Genomic DNA, 21,014 nt, shown 5'->3' on the forward strand with positions numbered 1-21,014 from the left:
TTTTAAGTGCAGTTTTCATTAGTAACTGCTGAAAAGGAACAAACAGGTTATTTTTCCCTCTATTGCCCTGAGTCTTTATCCCTGCCAGAAGTCTTACTTTGACTCCCATTTTGTATCTTTATAGTTTGGGGTTTAAATTGTTCTTGTGGGAACAACAGCCATCATATGTGACTGAGACAGAAAATCAATCTCTATATTCTTTGGGTTAAAACCAGAAGTGGGGGAAATCTAGCTTTTTTACCATTACTGCTCAGTAGAGAGTGTATGTTGACATTTTGTTTCTTTTCTATGTTTGTAAAAACCAAAAAAGGAGAGAGAGAAAGAAATCATTACTTACTGGTCTCATCAACAGTGATTTTCTTGTGGCTTAAATTTCTTAAGTATGTCCCTTGAAAAGTAGTCTTTTAAGTCCTTTCAGGATACTCTGCCAAGACAGATATTTTCTTGAAGGCAGATATTTTCTCATGAACTGTATATTGATTTACATACTATGTTAAAATCCATTCATTGAGGACCAGGTTATAACACTCGAACCTTATAGTCTGGCCTCTAATGTAGATTATCCTCTTTTAATGTCCCAATTCCTTTTCACAGAAAACAGCATTTTTAAACATAAGACTTTAGGTCAGAGAGATATAGTTCTTTCTTCACAGCTTTTATTCTTGATCTTTTTAGAATAGTTTCTAAAATATGATTTCTTCATTGAACTGCAAGTACAAAAATAGAGATGAAATTCAGTCAAGCCAAACCCTACATAAGAAATGAATTTATTAGAATAATTTCAGCCCTTTTAAAATTGTAAGGGGTGTTTGGTTAACATTTTGTATGTTCACACCTGTGGTTTTTGTAGATATTCAGGATGTGGCTGTCTGTAGGAATGAATTGTTCTGTTTGCACCTAAATGGGAAAGTCTCACATCTGTCCCTGATATCTGTGGAGCGCTGTGTGGAACGCCTGCTAAGAAGAGGCCTATGGAACTTGGCTGCTCGTACATGCTGTCTTTTCCAAAATTCTGTCATTGCCAGCAGAGTGAGTCAGAGCTTACCTAGACATCTTTACCATGGATTGGTGAAACTATGCTAGCTTGCAAGATTGTGTTACAAAGTTGCTTGATTTTATTAACCCTGTCTGTGTGACCTACAGATAACAGCAATACATGCCCAGAGAAAGCATGATAGATATATCTAGGGGTGGATAGAGGGTAAGAAAGAGGGTACAATTTTCATTTAAAATATCAAATTTAGATAGAAATTTGTTTCATAACTTGTTTTTAAGGGGGATAATTGTGTATATGGTAAATTTTAATTAAATAATAATAATAATTATTATTATTATTATTTTGAGACAGTCTCGCTCTGTCACCCACGCTGGAGTGCAGTGGCGCAATCTCGGCCCACTGCAACCTCTGTCTCCTGGGTTCAAGCGATTCGCGTGTCTCAGCCTCCTGAGGAGCTGCGACTACAGGCGCTCGCCACCACACCTAGCTGATTTTTTTTGTATTTTTAGTAGTGACGGGGTTTCACCATGTTGGCCAGGCTGATCTCGAACTCCTGACCTCAAGTGATCCGCCCACCTTGGCCTCCCAAAGTGTGGGATTACAGGTATCAGCCACCGCACATGGTCTTAAATTCTTAATTCCTAAGAAAATTCTCATTAAATCTTTCTCTAGCTTGCTAAGCCTTTTTAAAGCACCATTGAAGTTTTATGTTCTATATTAGACTTTTTTCTTTTCTTTTTTTTTTTTTTTTGAGATGAAGTCTCACTCTTGTCCCCCAGGCTGGAGTGGAGTGCAGTGGCACGATCTCGGCTCACTGCAACCTCTGCCTCCCAGGTTCAAATGATTCTCCTGCCTCGGCCTTCCAAGTAGTTGGGATTACAGGTGCCTGCCCCCATGCCCAGCTAATTTTTGTATTTTTAGTAGAGATGGGGTTTCACCATGTTGGCCAGGCATGTCTCGAACTCCTGACTTCAGGGGATCTTCCCGCCTCGGCCTCCCAAAGTGCTGGGATTACAGGCGTGAGCCACCGTGCCCAGCCTAGACCTCTTTCAATATATTGGCCATTTGAATATAGATTTACCTACAAATAGCTATTCCATTGCGATATTGTTTTATTAGGCAAGAAAAACTTTGACTGCAGATAAATTGGAGCATTTGAAATCTCAGCTGGACCATGGCACCTACAATGATCTAATTTCTCAACTGGAAGAATTGATCTTAAAATTTGAACCTTTGGATTCAGCTTGTAGCAGTAGAAGAAGCTCCATTTCATCACATGTAAGTATTCTCACCTTTGAAGGATTTTGTAGGGTAAGATTTTTCCACCTTCGGTTGTTCTTATTTACCTCTAGGATCCCCAAATTTGTTGTCCTTTCCATTTATATTTTTTGGTGGGAAGGGGTGAACTTTCGTTCAGCTAGTGGCTTAGCTCTGTGAAGCCTCCATTTAGGTGTGTCTTGGAGCCACATTTTGTTTTGTCATTGTTTATTATTTTCTGTTCCCTGATATACTCATATAGCTCCCAGCATAAGTTACGTTGCTCTAATCTGTGATTTCAGGTGCTTCATGCTAATTTGAGTCTGAATGCAGCTCTGGATTATCTCATTTAATCCCCATTCTCACTACCATGCTTTATGAAGACAAGCTAGAGAAATATGGCAGCTGATGCCACTAGCACATGGAGTGACCCAGCTGCCAGGCACCTAAGCCTTGCTCATCAGTTTGTTCTAATAAGCCATAATGGTTGTTATTAACTTTCTATTTGAGTGTTGGTATTTCTCTGCAGAAGTTATATTAAAGTTATAAAGGAAATTTTTACTTTTTTTTTTTTTTGGAATTCTTTTAATTTTTAGGAAAGTTTCAGCATCTTGGACTCTGGTATTTATCGTATCATTAGTAGTAGAAGAGGCAGTCAGTCAGATGAAGACTCTTGCTCCCTTCACAGCCAAACCCTCTCAGAAGATGAGAGATTTAAAGAATTCACCTCACAGCAGGAAGAGGACCTGCCAGATCAGTGCTGTGGCTCACACGGAAATGAAGGTGATGAATGTGTCTGTTGTTGGTTCCTGATGTGAAGCCATTATTTTCCATGAGCTCTTGTTACCAGGATTATCTTGTGCACAGAAGTTCTCTGAAGTGTTAATAATTTTTAACATGTTGATAGAACTTTCCATCCAGATCTACAGATCTGCTCCCTACTAGAAGAGTTGGTTTATGTTTAGTATTTTTTCCCCTCATGTTTGGACTAATATTAGGGCCTGTTTTTGATCATGCATCAAAATGCTGGAAAGGTTATGAAAGAAAGGTCATTAACCAAAAGAGTGGAAATATTTTATTCTGACTAACCAAATTATTTTTCATCAGGAATGAAAAATTACTGCAGTTTTTGGGGGTCATTGCCTTCCTTTTTCAATGTGCAAGTATTCCTGTGGCTGAACTAGTGAGAAGAGAATAATAGAGATCCTAAACTCCCTTTTTGACTTATGGGGACTCAGGGTTAGTAGGCAAATGAAGGTACCTGCCTCAGTGTTTTATGTGGACCATCCCGTGTGTTTTGTAAACCTGTGTTCCACTCATTTGTTTCTGGGTCAGTTGTGATTTTGGTATTGAATCCTTCATTTCTTTCGGTTTATTCATTTCAGAATTTTTTTAAAGATTAAAACAACTCCCACGTGATTAGATTTTGTTTCTTTTTTTCCTGATTCCATTCATTAGACAATGTTTCTCATGCTCCAGTGATGTTTGAGACAGATAAGAATGAAACTTTTCTCCCCTTCGGCATTCCATTACCATTTCGTTCTCCATCTCCTCTTGTGTCTCTTCAGGCTGTCAAAGAAAGGTAAACCAATTAGTCTTGTCATTTAATTCCATTACTGATCTTATTTCAGTTCTCACATTGGGTAATTTGTGCTGAGAATGGAAAATGAGAAAAAGGAAGTCTCTTGTTTTCCATATAACTTGTCATATGGAGCTATTAACTTCTCATTTACCTTGGGGAATCTAGCTTCCCTCTGTTTTAGCAGCTGGTATTTGAGTTGTTGCAGATGTAGGTGCCCCCACCCTCAAGAGATCAAAAATTAAAAATCTCTGATGGGAATAGTTTCCACATATCATTAGTCTTTAGTTGATCCTTTCTAATGGTCAGTTTGGGCTCAGACTTGGAGTCTTTTCAGAATTCTTTCTAGCTACTCCATGGGACCAGGGTTGACATTTGAGTTTAAGAGAGAAGACTTTGTGCCGCTACTTAACTGCTTATCTGAGTCTTACTGGATACAAATTTTGCTTAAGAAGGGTATATTGTGACTAGTTAACAGCTGAGTTACATGAAGCAATTCTTTGTTCTGTGACCAGAATGGGCCTGATGATCACATGGCTTTGCCTAAGTTGACGGAAATATTACAGATACAGCTGGAGTTAAAGACCTTTTCTTTAGCGCTGAAACACTGGTTTCTTAGGGCAGTTTGGTAAATAATGTGAATCATTATATTGTAAGTTTATATTATAAGTTTATATACGTGAAATGCTATTATTTGAACAGAGAAATTCCTATAAACAGTCTTTACTAAGTCCAAGTCACCTCCCTAGGACTAATAGAAACACAGAAAACTCAAGAATGAAAACCTGAGTTTTCTCAGTAATAAGTTTTTATTCATGTTAGTTTTTTGTTATTTGACTTCTAGTGTTTCTAGCTTTGTGCGTAAAACTACTGAGAAGATTGGCACCCTTCACACAAGCCCTGATCTGAAAGTGAGACCAGAGCTCAGGGGTGATGAGCAATCATGTGAAGAGGATGTGAGTTCAGTTACCTGCCCAAAGGAGGAAGACACTGAGTAAGCCCTTACACATAAATCTCTATACATTCTGGGGAATCCAGCTGTCAGTTTTAAGAAACCCATTGACCAACCTTGTGCAGCCTGTGGCCCGTGGGCCTCATGTGTTCCAGGATGGCTTTGAATGTGGCCCAACACAAATTTGTAAAGTTTCTGAAAACATGAGTTTTTTTGTGATTTTTTTTTTTTTAATAGCTCATCAGCCATTGTTAATGTTAGTGTATTTTATGTGTGGCCCAAGACAATTCTTCCCGTGTGGCCCAGGGAAGCCAAAAATTGGACACCTGTGCCATAGACTATGTCCTTTGCAAGAAGGCACATGTATGTCCGCATTCATTGAAGATTGTTTGTGTAGCTTATAAAAATTGTGGAATTCCACAAAGTGTTGAAAAATCACATCACCCTGAAGCAGATCTATTGAGCAGAGTTTTAATTTAGTACTTCTTCCATCTTTCCCCTGCATAACTCCCCTCCTTCCCCCATAATCTCTTCAAACTTCTGGGATCTCACAGGAGTATTAAGAGTAGGATGACCATGGATCTAGACCTCGTCCTGGCTCTGCGTATGACTAGTATGTGACTTTGGGAATGTCACTGATGCTCTCTGGCCTGTAAGATCCAAAATGTGCTATTATTTGATGAGTCAAGGACTCATCAAGCAATAGCAAAAGGACCACCTTTTATATTCACTTAATTGTCTCATGTAACATGAGTATAATACTTTATTGTCTAATAAAGAGAATATTAGATTGAGATAATGAAAAAGAAAAGAAGGGATTCTTTAGGCAATGAAGAAACTGTTGATCAAGCCATTGGCATTGATGTCCTGTCAGGTACCTTCCCATGATATGCTGGTGGCCTGGTCCTTGTGTAGTAGAGTTGTAGCAGAGCCCTTGATCGGGCATAGTGTGGAGTATCTTGTCTCTCTGGCTTCTGCCTTATAGTTCAGGGAATCTGGATATTAAAGGCAAACAAATTCAGCACTTACCCAGGAATTAAGAGAGGAAACCCATAGGACCAGTGTATCTGGACAGCCAGATGAAATAAAAGATTTGTAATCCTCAGAATAACTTAGTGAATCCATGTTTATAGAAAAAAGTACAGATTTTTTGACATGGCATTTAATGCAGGCTTCTATCTGACCTTAGCTACCTTTCTAGCCACATCCTTCTAAGTGCTATAAATTTCACTCCTATCGGAGAACTAAGTGTGTACGCTGACACTTCACTACCTTTATTCATGCTATGTCTTCTATCCAGAGTATTCTCCCGCCATTTTTTGTGACACAAATAATACCTCCTTAGGAATATGTCCCTTTCCCTACTCAGAAAAATTATTTCTTCTTCTCTGCTTTCATGTCACAATGCTCTTTAAAGAGCTGCTCTTTTGGTGTTCGACTTATTCTTTTTTTAAATTATACTTAGTTGTTTGCATGCCTTTCTTTCTAATGAGAGCTTACTGGAGCTTATCACCTTGAGGCCAAGGACCACCTTTTCTATTCATCTATTTGTCTGATGTAACATGAGTATAATACTTGCCGTTTAGTTTAAAAGTGTGAGAAATATTCGTCTAAGGGCCAGGCATGGTGGCTCACACACTTTGGGAGGCTGAGGCGGGTGGATCACGAGGTCAGGAGATCGAGACCATCCTGACTAACATGATGAAACCCCATCTCTACTAAAAATACAAAAACAAAATTAGCCAGGCATGGTGGCGGGTGCCTGTAGTCCCAGCTATTCGGGAGGCTGAGGCGGGAGAATGGCGTGAACCTGGGAGGTGGAGCTTGCAGTGAGCGGAGATCATGCCACTGCACTCCAGCCTAGGCAACAGAGTGTGACTCTGTCTCAAAAAAAAAAAAAAAAATGAAAAAAGAAATATTTGTCTAAGAAAGCTCTGAGGCTGAGGCAGGGAGAATTGCTTGAACCCGGGAGGCGGAGGTTGCAATGAACTGAGATCACGTCACTGCACTCCAGCCTGGGCGACAGAGTGAGACCCTGTCTCAGAAAAAAAGCTCTGATCCCCTCTAACTCTTGTGAATGTTATTGTTATTTTTCACACTTTCGTAGGGAGGAAAAAGAGGTAACTAGTCCACCTCCAGAAGAAGACATTTTCCAGGAGCTTAAAGTAGCAACAGCAGAAGCAATGTGAGTATAATGAGAAACTTTTATAGTGACTTCTCAAGGCAGTTTAGTAAATGAAGTGAATCATTATATTGTTAAGTCTTTTATGGGCCTTATATGAAATATATAGTTGATTAGAGAAGTTGCTATAAATGGTCTTTCCTTTTATTAAGTCCAAGTTGCCTTCCTAGGACTAATAGGAAAAACCCAGGCACTGAAGTTTTCATTCTTGGATCAATAAGATTTTTTTCATGTTAATTTTTTGGTATTTGACTTCCAGTATTCCTAGCTTTGTGTGTAAAACTACTGAGAAGATTGACAGCCTTCACACAAGCCCAGAATGGGAATGACTTTCTGAGTCCATCAGTAGTGGTCCTGAGACAGTTTGGGGCAGAGGTAGCCTCATTTGGAATTGAAATTGAAGAATTAGGCTGGGCGTGGTGGCTCATGACTGTAATCCCAGCATTTTGAAAGGCTGAGGTGGGCGGATCGCTTGAGCTCAGAAGTTTGAGACCATCCAGGGCAACATGATGAAACCCCAAATACCAAAAGTAGCTGGGTGTAGTGGGTGTAGTGGCATGTACCTGTATTCCCAGCTACTCAGGAGGCTGAGGCGGGAGGATCACTTGAGCCTGCAGTGAGCTATGTTTGTGCCATTGCACTCCAGCCTGGGTGACAAAACAAGACCCTGTCTCAAAAAAAAAAAAAAAAAAATAGAATTAGTAAAACACTACAAAGTTTATGTTCTCTGTTTTGTCATCTTGTTGAGATAGTTTTTATTTAAAGAGTTGAAAAGTAATGTTTATTCCAGATGAGTATGTTACATTGGTTAGGTTAATTTAGCATGAATTAATTTGTTTTAAGAAAAACACATGAAACATAAATTTCATACGTGTCTGTCTTGTATAGGACCAAGCTACAGGACCCTCTGGTTTTATTTGAATCTGAGTCTCTGAGAATGGTTTTACAGGAGTGGCTTTCACATTTAGAAAAAACATTTGCCATGAAGGACTTTTCAGACGTTTCAGATACTGACAACTCATCCATGAAATTGAACCAGGATGTACTATTAGTTAATGAATCAAAAAAGGGAATATTAGATGAAGATAATGAAAAAGAAAAAAGGGACTCTTTAGGCAATGAAGAAACTGTTGATAAAACAGCATGTGAATGTGTAAGGAGTCCAAAGGAGTCTTTGGATGACCTGTTTCAAATATGTTCTCCATGCACCATTGCAAGTGGTCTTCAGAACGACCTGGCTGAACTGACAACATTATGTTTGGAGTTGAATGTATTGAATTCTAAGATCAAAAGCACCAGTGGACATGTGGACCACACTTTGCAACAGTACTCTCCTGAAATTCTGGCTTGCCAATTCCTGAAGAAGTACTTTTTTCTCCTGGACTTGAAAAGAGCAAAGGAGAGTATCAAGCTTAGTTACAGTAATAGCCCTTCTGTTTGGGATACTTTTATTGAAGGATTGAAAGGTAATACTCAGATTGCCTTATCAAAGATAGAAATTCGTATTAAAAAACATTAGCAGTTTTGAATTTTGGGGTTTAAAAAAAGATTTAAGTAGAAAATCACATCTGTTCTGGTCAGCCCTTCATTCTGTTTTCCATTCATTTTAACTCTTAATAGTTCTTTCAGACATTGGTTAAATTTACAACTGGATTATAAGAAATTAGTTTTTAAATTTTTATTTATTTATTTATTTATTTTTTTGAGACAGAGTTTCACTCTGTTGCCCAGGCTAGAGTGCAGTGGCACCATCTTGGCTTACTGCAACCTCCGCCTCCTGGGTTCAAGTGATTCTCTTGCTTCAGCCTCCCAAGTAGCTGGGACTGCAGGCGTGCACCACCACGCCCAGCTAATTTTTGTATTTTAGTAGAGACGGGGTTTTGCCATGTTGGCCAGGCTGGTCTCAAACGCCTGGCCTCAAGTGATCCACCTGCCTTGGCCTCCCAAAGTGTTGGGATCACAGGCATCAACCACTGTGCCTGGCCCTATTTTTTATTTTTAGGGACAGACTCTCACTCTGTGCCTAGGCTGGAATGCAGTGGTGTGATCATGGCTCACTGTAGCCTTCATCCCTTGGGTTCAAGCGATCCTCCTGCCTCAGTTTTCTGAGTCGTGGGATTACAGGCATGTGCCACTGTACCCTCTGATTTCCTCATTTTTTATAGAGATGGGGTCTTCCTGTGTTGCCCAGGTTGGTCTTGAAATCCTGACCTCAAAGCAGTCTTCCCACCTTGGCCTCCCAAAATGCTGGGATTATAGGTGTGAGCCACCATGCCTGGCCCTAGAAATTAGTTTTATTTCTCTCATAATGACATTCAGAAAATGGTAGAGCAGTGCTGGGGAAGTTGAGGTTAAAGTAAAATGTTTATAAATGCAGATGTATTAAAAGAAGAAAATCTCTCATGCAACTTACTAATACAGAAATACTATATGGGGTACTTATTGTGTGGCAGATATTATGGTAAACACTTTTCAGCATTGTCTCATTTCATCCTTACAATAATCTTTAGAGTAGATGGTGTTATTCCGTTTTATAGATAAGCAGTCTGAGGCAGAGAGAGATCTTAGGTAGCTAAACTGCTGTAATAAATATCTGATAATGTAGTAACTCATACATAAATAGAAGTGTATTTCTTGCTCATGTAACAGTCCAGGACAGGTATTCCAGGTCAGTGGGTAGCTGTCTTCCAGGTGGTGATTCAGCATTCTAGCATTCCGAGTTCCTTCCATTATTTTCAGCTCCAGCTTCCCTTAAGGGTTGTGGTCGTGTTTGGGTTGCTATGTCTGGGGAAAGCATGTAGAAAGTACTGTCTTATAGGCCTGGCCTGGTAGTGGCTTACATCTCTTCTGTATACATTTCCATTGATGAGAATTCCGTCATATGGCCACAACTAACTGCAAAGGAAACTGGGAAATGTAACCTGTCCAGGAGGAAAAGAATGAATATAGGTGAAGAGCTTGCCTACATGTCTGCCTCAGAGACTTTGGTGCATAGCCAGCAGTATCTACCTTGGCTGAAGGTCACATATGTCATCCTGACATATAATAGAAACCAGCTCTCATACCCTAAAAACTATATGCATTGCCCTTTCTGCAGCCATAGTCCCATGTTTTTGAAGAAGTGAATTTTCTTAATTCCAAATCCTACTTGAATAACAGATGCCATATTTCTAATAATTTAGACTTTAAGCAAACTTTTCATTCATTACCAAAAGTGAATAGAGATACATTTTTATGTCATCTTACTTAAAGATATTTTAGCTTCCTAGAAACATGGATCTATAGTTACAGATCTGCTTTAATTCAAATATAGCAGTTAAAAGCATAATAATTTTTTTTTTCTGAGTTGAGGTAGATTGTCTTCTGTGTGAAATAAGAAACAAGTTATTTCTCCTCAGGTAAGTTCAAATGTGTGACATTATTACTCATTGTAAATTTACTGTATCTGTCTCTATTATGTGATCATACCCAGTCACAGAAGAGCAGAAAAGAGTCTCCATCAGCCAGAGTGATAGTTGTTACTACCAGTGCTGGCCAGAGGAAGCATGGTGGGCAATTTGAGTGATATGGCTGCTTACTTGAATTTAGGTGGATATGTCTGGTTTAGCTCCCACACAGTCATCAGGCTTCCCCAAACCTCTGAATGGCCTCCTCCTCTGAATTCCTTTAAAGTACTTATTGCCTGACACAGTCAAATGGGAAACAATGAGATTGGGAAAAAAATGACTTTTTTAAAAAAGCATGTATCAGAAATTGAATGTTGGCTCTTAGAACCTGGTGAGTAGGCCTCACCCTTCTAATGATGTTATAATTATGGGAAACAGCTTTTGGAACTGTTATTTGGGATTTGTCTTCAGAGCCAGTTGAAAAATACTTGCCCAGCCTAGGCAAAGTAGCAAGACCCTGTTTCTACACACACAAAAACACACACACCAGCCTACGCAATGTAGCAAGACCCTGTCTACACACACATACACATAAGCACACACACACACGCCAGCCTAGACAACATTTCAAGACCTTGTCTCTACACACACACACACATGCACACACCCAGGTATTGCAGCTAGGCAATGTAGCAAGACCCTGTCTCTCCACATACGCATGTGTGCACACAGGCACTGCAGCTAGGCAATGTAGGAAGACCCCGTCGCTACACACACACACACACACACACACACACACACACACACACACACACAGAGCCAGGAGTTCAAGGTTGCAGTGATCGCCACTGCACTCCAGCCTGGGCAGCAGAATGAGACCCTGTTTCTAAAAAACTAAAAAAGAAAACTACTTGGAAAAAAACCGACTTTACTTTAGATTGATACTTTTTTTTTTTTTAACCACAAATAGTTTTAGATCATCACTCACTTCTTTCACCAGACTTGATTTTCAATGACTTTTGGCTATTCCAAAAAGTCAAATCTTTTGTTCTTCAGAGAATGAATATTTCCTATACTGGTATCTTTAAAAAAAAAAGGTCAAATATTTTAAAATTAATTTCATTGAGTTTAATTCTAAAAGATGGAGTAGGAATACCTGTTCTAGAAAAAACTGAGCAACTTGGCATTGATGATAGCTATGTATATTGGTTTTTGATGTGTGCTTATATGGACAGTCGCTATATATAGGCCTAGATATTATTTTAAGAGTAATAGTCACTGATATATTAATTATATGTTCCTTTGTCTTACTTAAAACTTTTGGCCGGGCACGGTGGCTCACGCCTGTAATCCCAGCACTTTGGGAGGCCAAGGCGGGTGGATCACGAGGTCAGGAGATCGAGACCATCCTGGATAACACGGTGAAACCCTGTCTCTACTAAAAATACAAAAAATTAGCCGGGCGAGGTGGCGGGCGCCTGTAGTCCCAGCTACGCGGGAGGCTGAGGCAGGAGAATGGCGTGAACCCCGGGGGGCAGAGCCTGCAGTGAGCCAAGATCGCGCCACTGCACTCCAGCCTGGGTGACAGAGCGAGACTCCGTCTCAAAAAAAAAAAAAAAAAAACAAAAAACTTTTAATATGCTTTGCTTCCCAATTTGATTTTAAGGTTCTTAAAAGTAGAGATTACATCTCTTGTTCTTTTGTTTCTCTTACATTGCTTAGCAAACACTGGGCCTTGCACTTAATAGGTCCACACAGTAGGTACATGACTAATGATTGCTGATTGAACATGTTCATAAATTGAATATTTCCGCCTAAGAGATAAAGTTTGGAAAAGGATATGCTTTATATTTCAGAAATGGCAAGTTCCAATCCTGTGTATATGGAGATGGAAAAAGGAGATCTACCAACAAGGTTAAAGTTACTAGATGACGAGGTTCCTTTTGATAGTCCGTTGTTGGTTGTTTATGCTACCCGGTAAGTTGTCCTATATATTGTTTATATGAACTAAAGCACATGCATTTTTGTGTGTATTTTAGTCTCTAATTTAGTGTTACTCATTTGCATATGAGGCAGCTTCTGTTAGTATATTTATTTTCATTTGTAATAAGTAACCTAAATGTAACCAAGTTATGTAATTTCACTGAAATTAGAGACTAAAGTGTTTTGTTTTTAAATGCAGGTTGTATGAAAAGTTTGGGGAATCTGCTCTTCGATCCTTAATCAAGTTCTATCCATCCATTTTGCCATCGGATATCATACAACTTTGTCATCGTCATCCTGCTGAGATTTTGGCCTATTTAGACAGTCTGGTGAAATCAAGGCCTGAAGATCAGCGGTGAGAAGGAGAGCATATTTGCAGACTCTCCTTTCTTTTGACAGGGCATTGTTTCTCTTTTATAAGCAGGTGTCACATTGTTACTGTTAATTACCAAGGGGTTGAGGCACATACTATGGAAGAGGAGGATTTGGGAGGCCTTGTAACATTCTGCCACATGTCACAGCACACATCACAAATGCGCATGTACCACACTTCTTCACTCCCTCTCAGGGGTTCTCAGATCAGTGCAAAGTTAATCCCTTGATTCAGGGCCTGAACTAAGAAGATAAGCTTCTTATTGTCTTTGCAGTGAGTAGATTCACTGCCACCTTTTTATTGACATAGATCTCAGTTCCAGCTCTTCTCTTTTTAGGCTGATGTCTGATTTTCTGTCTCCCCATGGTTGTAACACTTGTGACCTGTGCCCCTGGCTTATTAGACTAGCAGCTTCCTCCTTTCTTCTTTTGATTGGTTCACATTTGCCACAATGTTGCCCAAGCTGGATGCAGTGGCTATTCACGGGTGTGCTCATAGCATACTACAGCCTCAAACTTACAGCCTCAGTGATCTTCCTGCCTTGGCCACACTGGTTTTTATTTGTCTCTTTCTTTCTCTCTCTCTTTCTCTCCCTTTTTTTTCTTTTTTGGCCCTTTGACATTTTCTTTGTTATCTTGGAGCTTAGTCACCAGCATTTCTAGACATTTTGTAGCAGAAGAGTTTTCAAGTTATTTCTTCTTCTATATTCATCTCTTAATCAGGTTTTCTTCACACTCCCCACAATTTATGTTTCCTTTCTTAGCGTGAAGATTGGTGACTTTTTCCCCCAACTTTCTCTTAGGTCATCTTTTCTTGAGTCCCTTCTGCAACCAGAGTCTTTAAGGTTGGATTGGCTGCTTTTGGCAGTGTCCCTTGATGCTCCACCAAGCACCAGCACAATGGATGATGAAGGTTATCCCAGGTACAGAAGAAGTCCTCTTTCTTTCTTTCTTTTTTTCTTTACTTTTTTTTTTTTTTTTTGAGACAGGATCTCACCTGTCGCCTAGGCTGGAATGTGGTGCTAAGATCATGGCTTCCTGCAGCCTTGACCTCCTAGGCTCAGGTGATTAAACCCTCCAACCTTAGCTTCCTGTATATCTGGGAATACAGGAGCACACCACTCTGCCCGGCTAATTTTTTGTACAGATGAGATTTCGCCTTATGGCCCAGGCTGGTCTCGATCTCCTGGGCTCAAGTGATCTACCTGCCTGGGCCTCACAAAGTGCTGGGATTATAGGTGTGAGCCACTGTGCCTGTCTAGGAGTCTTATTTCTAAGGATTAAGCTCCAGTGTTCCTTTGGAATGGAACTGGTTTATTCACATATGGCATTCTGGGCTCACTTTAGAAATAGCTATGGAAGAGACTGACCCAAGTCATGGTAGTAGTGAGATTAAGTGTATTTCTTAGTGGTTCTGAAATTTTTGGGGGTCACCCTATAAGAATCTGATGATTCCTTTTAGAAAAATGCAGTCATGCAAAACTTTGCACAGCTGACCCCCTGCAGGTTTTTCATGGGCCCACATTAAGAGACCTTGGTGATTAAGCCTGTGAGAGGATAAAACTGGGTGGGGGGGTTAGGGAGATAGGTATGTATGTGTTTTCTTCCTAAAAATATGTCAAGGAATTTCTAGACATAACCTGATTTAGGACTTTAAAAATAAAATTAACACAAAGTACACACTGGTACTTGTGTCAGAACTATTGCTTGTGTTTCCCCCCAGGAGAAGCTTCTTAAAAGACCCCCAAATGCCTGTCTTATATTCCTAGCAAAAAGTCTGGAAGGATATGCAATGGTTATCTGTGAGTGATGGAATGATAGAATTAAAAGAAGAAAAAAGAATTTATTTCTTTTGCTTTTGATTACCTAAAGTATCTAATCTTTGAAGAAAAAAGAATTTATTTCTTTTGCTTTTGATTACCTAAAGTATCTGATCTTTAAAAATAAACAGGTTATATGAAAAATAGCTATTTTTAATTTTTCAAAAGCCAAATAGCAATGTTTTTAAAATGTAGTAATAGAATGCAGTTAAACTCTATTCTTAACTATTAGGTGATAAATAAGCATTTTCTAGAGTTTATTTCCTATCTAATTTACTGATTCCTTTTCATTTCATAGGCCTCATTCACACTTGCTTTCCTGGGGTTATAGTCAGCTGATCCTTCATCTAATTAAACTTCCTGCAGATTTTATAACCAAAGAGAAAATGACAGACATCTGCAGGTCTTGTGGGTAAGTGAGAATTTTTTAGAAACTGAACTTAAGGTTAGAAACATTTCAGTTAACCTTATAGTTAAGGGTCTGAATTAATACACATTAATATTTGGGGATTCTCTTTGCTATTTAAAAGTACCTTTTTGTTTTAAGTGATAGTAAATTAAACATCTTTTTCCCATTTAAATTTCTTGCTTTTTTTTTTTTTTTTTTTAATAGCCTTAGCTAATTCCCCTCTACTCCCTTTGCTTAGTTGCCAGCCCCAGTTCTCAGGCATGTAGATAGTATTTAATTAAGCACCAGATTATGTGATACTAATTATAATTGACACAGATTTTTATAATTAATACAGTAAGAGAGAGATCAAAATGGGCTCAATAGCTTCGCTGGTGAAGGACTCAGGGAGGAGGTGAGATTTTGGAGGTAAAACCTAAAACCTGGGTAGGATTTGTATTTTTAAAGGAGCCAGGAGAGGGTGAGTTAGGTGAGAGAAACAGAGCAAGGGCGTGGAAAACTGGCATTGCTTATTATCCATGTCACACTTCAGTCAGTTATTTATTGCCTGGTGATACTGCCTTATGGCTCCAACTGGATTATAATCTTTTGGAGATAGCGACTTGTGTCTTTCTTTTCCCTCATAATGTCTATATCTAATTTGTATAGTGGTAGGCACTTGATACATATTTGTTCATTGATAATGAGGGCTGAGTCTGGCCAGGTGGTGGGTGACAAGATCATGCAGGACCTTGAAAACTGGTAGAAGAATTTAGTTATCAGTAGAGGCCCTTTTAGACTAAACTTTTTGGTGCAAAAATTGTGTAATGAAAGTGGAGCTTTCTAGAGATCATTTCTGATGTCATACATGAGAAGGCTGGAGACAGAAGGCCAGCTAGGAAGCTGTTGGAGTAATTCAGATATCAGTGGATTGGTGATTAGTAGGGCAGCAAAAGGAGCACATCCAGTGGGCATTTCAAAGGAAAATGCGGTGGGACATGCTGATACTGGATATAGCAAATGAAGGAGGGGGAAGAGTCAAGGAAGACTTCCAGGGTTTGCATGTTTGGAGAAGAAATATGCTAGGTTTGTGTTGAATTTTAAAGTTTATAAAGTGAATAAAGCTTAAATGCCTTATAATTGGAGCTTGGCCTCAAATGTCAGCATTTGTTGCTAGTTTTTTTTTTTTTTCCCCCTGGATCAGGGTCATCTAATAGAACTTTCTGTGATAGTGGAGATATTCTACTGAACTGTCCAATGGTGGCCACTAGCCACATGTAGCCATTGACTACTTGAAATGTGAATATGTTAACCGAAAAACTGACTTTCAAATGTTATTTACTTTTAATTAATTTAAATTGAAATAGCCACATGTGACTGTGTCTACTATTTTGGGCAGCACAGCTCCAGATAAATTCATGGCCTTTTATTCCTTTCTTCAACTTTGGTCTCTTTAAAGTTTCTGGCCTGGATATCTAATTCTCTGTTTGGAGCTGGAGAGAAGAAGAGAGGCCTTCACCAATATTGTGTGTCTGAATGATATGAGCCTGATGGAAGGGGACAATGGTATGTCAATCCTAACTGGTTACTCTTGGTTGTCAATTTTTAGAAGTTACTCCAGACCTCTCAACAAAAAAATTTGGTGAACCTTTCAATGATCATATATTTAATATATGATTCTACTTAGTTGTCACATTTGTGGAGTTTTTGTTTTTTGTTTTTTTTGTGTGTTTTTTTTTTTACCTATAGCCCTTGATATGTTATGAAATCACAATTAAGAATAAACTACAGGCAACTTTTCTATTTCATGAGTGCCTACTATGTGTTAGGCACTATACTACGTGCTTTCCGTATGTTGTTTTAAATGAGATAACAAACTCTGGGGATAGTTACTATTATTTCCACTTTCCAGATAACTGAGGTACAGAAGGGACAGTTAATTGGCCCAAAGTCACACAGCTACTAATAGTAAATGCTGGAGCTGGGGTTCAGACCAAGGACTTCCTCCAAAATTTGTGCTTAGGCTCTTTTTTTTTTTTTAATTTCCCATTAATTAAAGATGATTCTGGCCAGGCGCGGTGGCTCACGCTTGTAATTCCAGCACTTTCAGAGGCCAAGGTGGGCAGATCACGTGAGGTCAGGAGTTTGATACCAGCCTGGCCAACATAGTGAAACCTCGTCTCTACTAAAAATACAAAAATTAACTGGGCATGGTGGCTCATGCTTGTAATCCCAGCTACTTGAGAGGCTGAGGCAGGAGAATTGCTTGAATCTGGGAGGCGGAGGTTCAGTGAGCTGAGATCACACCACTGCACTCCAGCCTGGGCAACAGAGCAAGACTTGGTCTCAAAACAAAAAGGAAAAGAAAAATTCCTTGAATTCATCAAGTTCTTTCCTGTGTCACATTGTCTTCCATGTTTCCTTTATCAGAAATGCAGGCCCCTTATTTCTGATGGCTCCTACTCCAAGTTTTCACATTATGTGGGCCCCATGCATATGTCCTCTAAGTTTGTCTCATCTTTCAGCTTTCTGCTTCAATGTCACTTCCTCATAGAGCCCTTCTCAGATCTTCCAGGCAGAATCAGCCATTCTCTCTGATGCTTCCTTGTTCTTTTTCTTCATAGTGCTTAGCATACTTTATAAGTATATATTTACTTACGTGTTTAAGTTTCGTCTCCTGTACTAGACTGTAGGCTCCACAAGAGTACAGGGATTGTGTCTCTTCTGTTCATCATTACATATCCAGTGACTAGCATAGGATATGCCCTGGGTAATTACTGAGTGGTTGAAAGAATTCTGAAGCTGCCCAGGTGTGGTAGCTCATGCCTGTAATCCCAGCACTTTGAGAGGCTGCGGTGGGAGGCTTGCTTGAGCTCAGGAGTTCAAGACCAGCCTGGGCAACATGGTAGTGAGACCCTGTCTCTCTTTAAAAAAAAAGAAAAAAATCAAAGTTAATTTTGTGGCTTCTCTTTCTCATGAACAATTTATACAACAAATTTTCAGAAAACAACTTGTGTTAGGGTGATGAGATTGTGTTCTTGAATATTTTTATGTTTTGGCATTAAACATTTTCACAGTTTTGACCATCTCCTGTATCCAGTCAGTGTGCTAAGAGTGGTCAAACTGACATTTCCCTGTGTGTGTTTAGGTTGGATCCCAGAGACCGTGGAGGAATGGAAGCTTCTCCTTCATCTCATACAGAGCAAGAGGACAAGGCCAGCCCCCCAGGAGTCACTAAATGGGAGCCTCAGTGATGGGCCTTCCCCCATCAATGTGGAGAATGTGGCACTTCTGTTAGCTAAGGCCATGGGCCCAGATCGGGCTTGGTCACTGCTACAGGAATGTGGTCTGGCCCTTGCGTTGTCAGAGAAGTTTACCAGAACCTGTGATATCCTGAGGATTGCCGAGAAAAGGCAGAGGTAATACCAGTTTGTCCTACCCTCTGCATAGTGCTTGGAGAAGGTAGAAGGCCACAGACTTTCAGAGGTAGATGTGGAGATCATTTAGTCCCGACCCATCACTAACATGAGGAGACTGAGACTGATCTGGTAATTAAGGGAAGAGGCTAAAGTAATATTTCATTCACAGTCATGATCAAGATGCTGTTCAGATTAACCTGAATAATCTGATGTGTCCTTGATTCTTTAAAAATATTACTGGTACCAGGCTGGTCATGGTGGTTCACGCCTGTAATCCTAGCGCTTTGTGAGGCCGAGGTGGGTGGATCACGAGGTCAAGAGATTGAGACCATCCTGGCCAACATGGTGAAACCCCATCTCTACTAAAAAAAAAAAGTACAAAAATTAGCTGGGCGTGGTGGCGCGTGCCTGTAGTCCCAGCTACTTGGGAGGCTGAGGCAGGAGAATCGCTTGAACTCGGAAGGTGGAGGTTGCAGTGAGCCGAGAACGTGACACTGTACTCTAGCCTGGTGACAGAGCGAGACTCCATCTCAAAAAAAAAAAAAAAATTACTGGTACCTGGCTGGGTACGGTGGCTTATGCCTGTAATCCCAGTACTTGGGGAGGCCGAGGCAGGTGGATAACCTGAGGTCAGGAGTTTGAGACCAGCCTGACCAATATGGTGAAACCCTGTCTACTAAAAAAGAAATACAAAAAAATTAACTGGACATGGTGGCAGACACTTGTAAATCCCAGCTACTCGGGGAGCTGAGGCAGGAGAATTGCTTGAACTCAGCAGGCGGAGATTGCAGTGAGCCAAGATCACGCCATTGCACTCCACCCTGGGCAACAAGAGCAAAACTCTGGAAAAAAAAAAAAATTATTGGTACCGGATACCTAATGTCTCAGTAATTTTTTTTGTGTGTGTGGTATAATACACATAAAATTTATCATCTTAACAATTTAAAAATGTTCAGCTCAGTGGTATTGTTATTCACATTGTTTTGCATTCAGTCTCTAGAACTTTTTCATTTTGCAAAACTGAAACTCCACACCCATTAAACAGCAACTTATTTCCTCTACCTAGCCCCTGGCAACCACAGTTCTACTTTCTGTTTTTATTAATTTTACTATTCTAAATACCTCATCTCAGTGGAATTATAATACATTTGTCGTTTTGTGACTGGCCTGTTTCACTGAGCATAGCGTCTTAAAGGTTTATCCATGTTGTAGCATGTGTCAGGATTTCCTTTCTGCTTAAGGCTGAATAATATTCCATTGTATATATATGCCACCTCTTGTTTATCCATTCATCTGTTGACAGACACTTGAATTGCTTCCACTTTCTGGCTATTGTGAATAACGCTGCTATGAATATGAGTATACAAATATGTCTTCCAGACACTGCTTTCAGTTCTTTTGGGTATATACCTGAAAGTGGAATTCTGGGATCATATGGTAATTCTATTTTTAATTTTTTGAGGAACGACCATACTGTTCTGTAGAGACTGCACCATTTTATTTTCCTGCCAGCAGTGCACAAGGGTTCCAATTTCTCCATGTGCTAGCCCCACACTTATCATTTTCTGTTGTTGTTTTTTGTTAAACAGTAGCTGTCCCAGTGGGTGTCAGGTACTATATATCTCATCATGGTTTTGATTTGCATTTTTCTAGTGATTAGAGATGTTGAGCATTTTTTTCATACGCTTATTGACCATTTATATAATTGTCTTTGGAGAAATACCTATTCAAGTCCTTTGCCCATGTTGAAGCAGGTTGGGTGTTTTCGTTGTTATTGCTATAAGAGTTCTCCGATATTCTGGATATTAAACCCTTATCAGATACATGATTTGCAAATATTTTCTTCCATTCTGTAGGTTGCCTTTTCACTCTGTGCATTGTGTCTTTTGATGCACAGAATCAGTCAACTTTTTGAATCCTCTGAAACTCTGTAGTTTTTAAGTTTTCTGTGAAGAATGAACAATGACAACTAAATTTGCTTGTTTTTCTTTGGGATTTCAGGGCCTTGATACAAAGCATGCTTGAAAAATGTGATCGGTTTCTCTGGTCCCAGCAGGCCTAGTGGGAGAAGATTCAGCAGGATGTCATGACATTTTGAGAAAAACTAAATCATGATCCTGAACCTTCTGAATGCATTTGTTATTGAAGGAAAGACACCACCCCCAAATCCTGCCATCTTATTGGGGCTACTTTTATCAGTGTCTGTACCCTTGACATCAGCATCTGTGACTCTTTATCTGTGACCTCAGTGTTTCTTAACCAAAGTTGTGCTCAGCATTTCTTAACCAAAGTTGAATTTTGAAAAGAGTCAGTCCTTGTTTGCTGGAATTAGAATGTTAATGTCCTAGTATTATTCCAAACTACAGTATTAATTGCTTGTTGCTAGTGCATTAGAGAGATTATTTTCTTACTGTGGCTTCCATGTTGGGAGCAGAAGCTTTTCATCCTGGTCACATGAAGACAGATAGTATTATTGACTGGAGTTGGATTATTTTTATATCTTATCTGCTACAATATGGAAATTGCTGAAATAAGACCGTGTATAATGGAATTAACACCCAAAATAAGTAGAACACTGAAGATTTGAATTTGATATTTAAGTAAAATGGGACTAGGTGCAGTGGCTCAGGCCTGTAATCCCAACCCTTTGGAAGGTAAAGATGGGAGGATCACTTGAGG

The 21,014-nt window shown here is 39.6% G+C and overlaps 1 protein-coding gene across 7 annotated transcripts in view; it reads left to right on the forward strand.

The window, feature by feature from the left end:
* Positions 1-20,810, forward strand: part of HPS5 (HPS5 biogenesis of lysosomal organelles complex 2 subunit 2) — a 43,306-nt gene extending 22,496 nt beyond the window's left edge. For all 7 annotated transcript variants that reach the window (XM_032166460.2, XM_032166461.2, XM_032166462.2 and 4 more), the window contains 14 exons: positions 851-1,029; positions 2,117-2,275; positions 2,851-3,037; positions 3,713-3,836; positions 4,678-4,827; positions 6,893-6,970; positions 7,856-8,433; positions 12,210-12,330; positions 12,536-12,691; positions 13,512-13,631; positions 14,827-14,940; positions 16,376-16,482; positions 18,065-18,335; positions 20,337-20,810. In XM_032166460.2, the coding sequence (XP_032022351.1) occupies positions 851-1,029; positions 2,117-2,275; positions 2,851-3,037; positions 3,713-3,836; positions 4,678-4,827; positions 6,893-6,970; positions 7,856-8,433; positions 12,210-12,330; positions 12,536-12,691; positions 13,512-13,631; positions 14,827-14,940; positions 16,376-16,482; positions 18,065-18,335; positions 20,337-20,397 (2,405 nt within the window). In that variant the 3' untranslated portion in view covers positions 20,398-20,810. The remainder of the gene's footprint in view (positions 1-850; positions 1,030-2,116; positions 2,276-2,850; positions 3,038-3,712; positions 3,837-4,677; positions 4,828-6,892; positions 6,971-7,855; positions 8,434-12,209; positions 12,331-12,535; positions 12,692-13,511; positions 13,632-14,826; positions 14,941-16,375; positions 16,483-18,064; positions 18,336-20,336) is intronic.
* The last annotated feature ends 204 nt before the right edge of the window (positions 20,811-21,014 follow it).

This window comes from Hylobates moloch, unplaced genomic scaffold, assembly GCF_009828535.3.
Source record: "Hylobates moloch isolate HMO894 unplaced genomic scaffold, HMol_V3 SCAFFOLD_11, whole genome shotgun sequence".
Taxonomy (NCBI): domain Eukaryota; kingdom Metazoa; phylum Chordata; class Mammalia; order Primates; family Hylobatidae; genus Hylobates; species Hylobates moloch.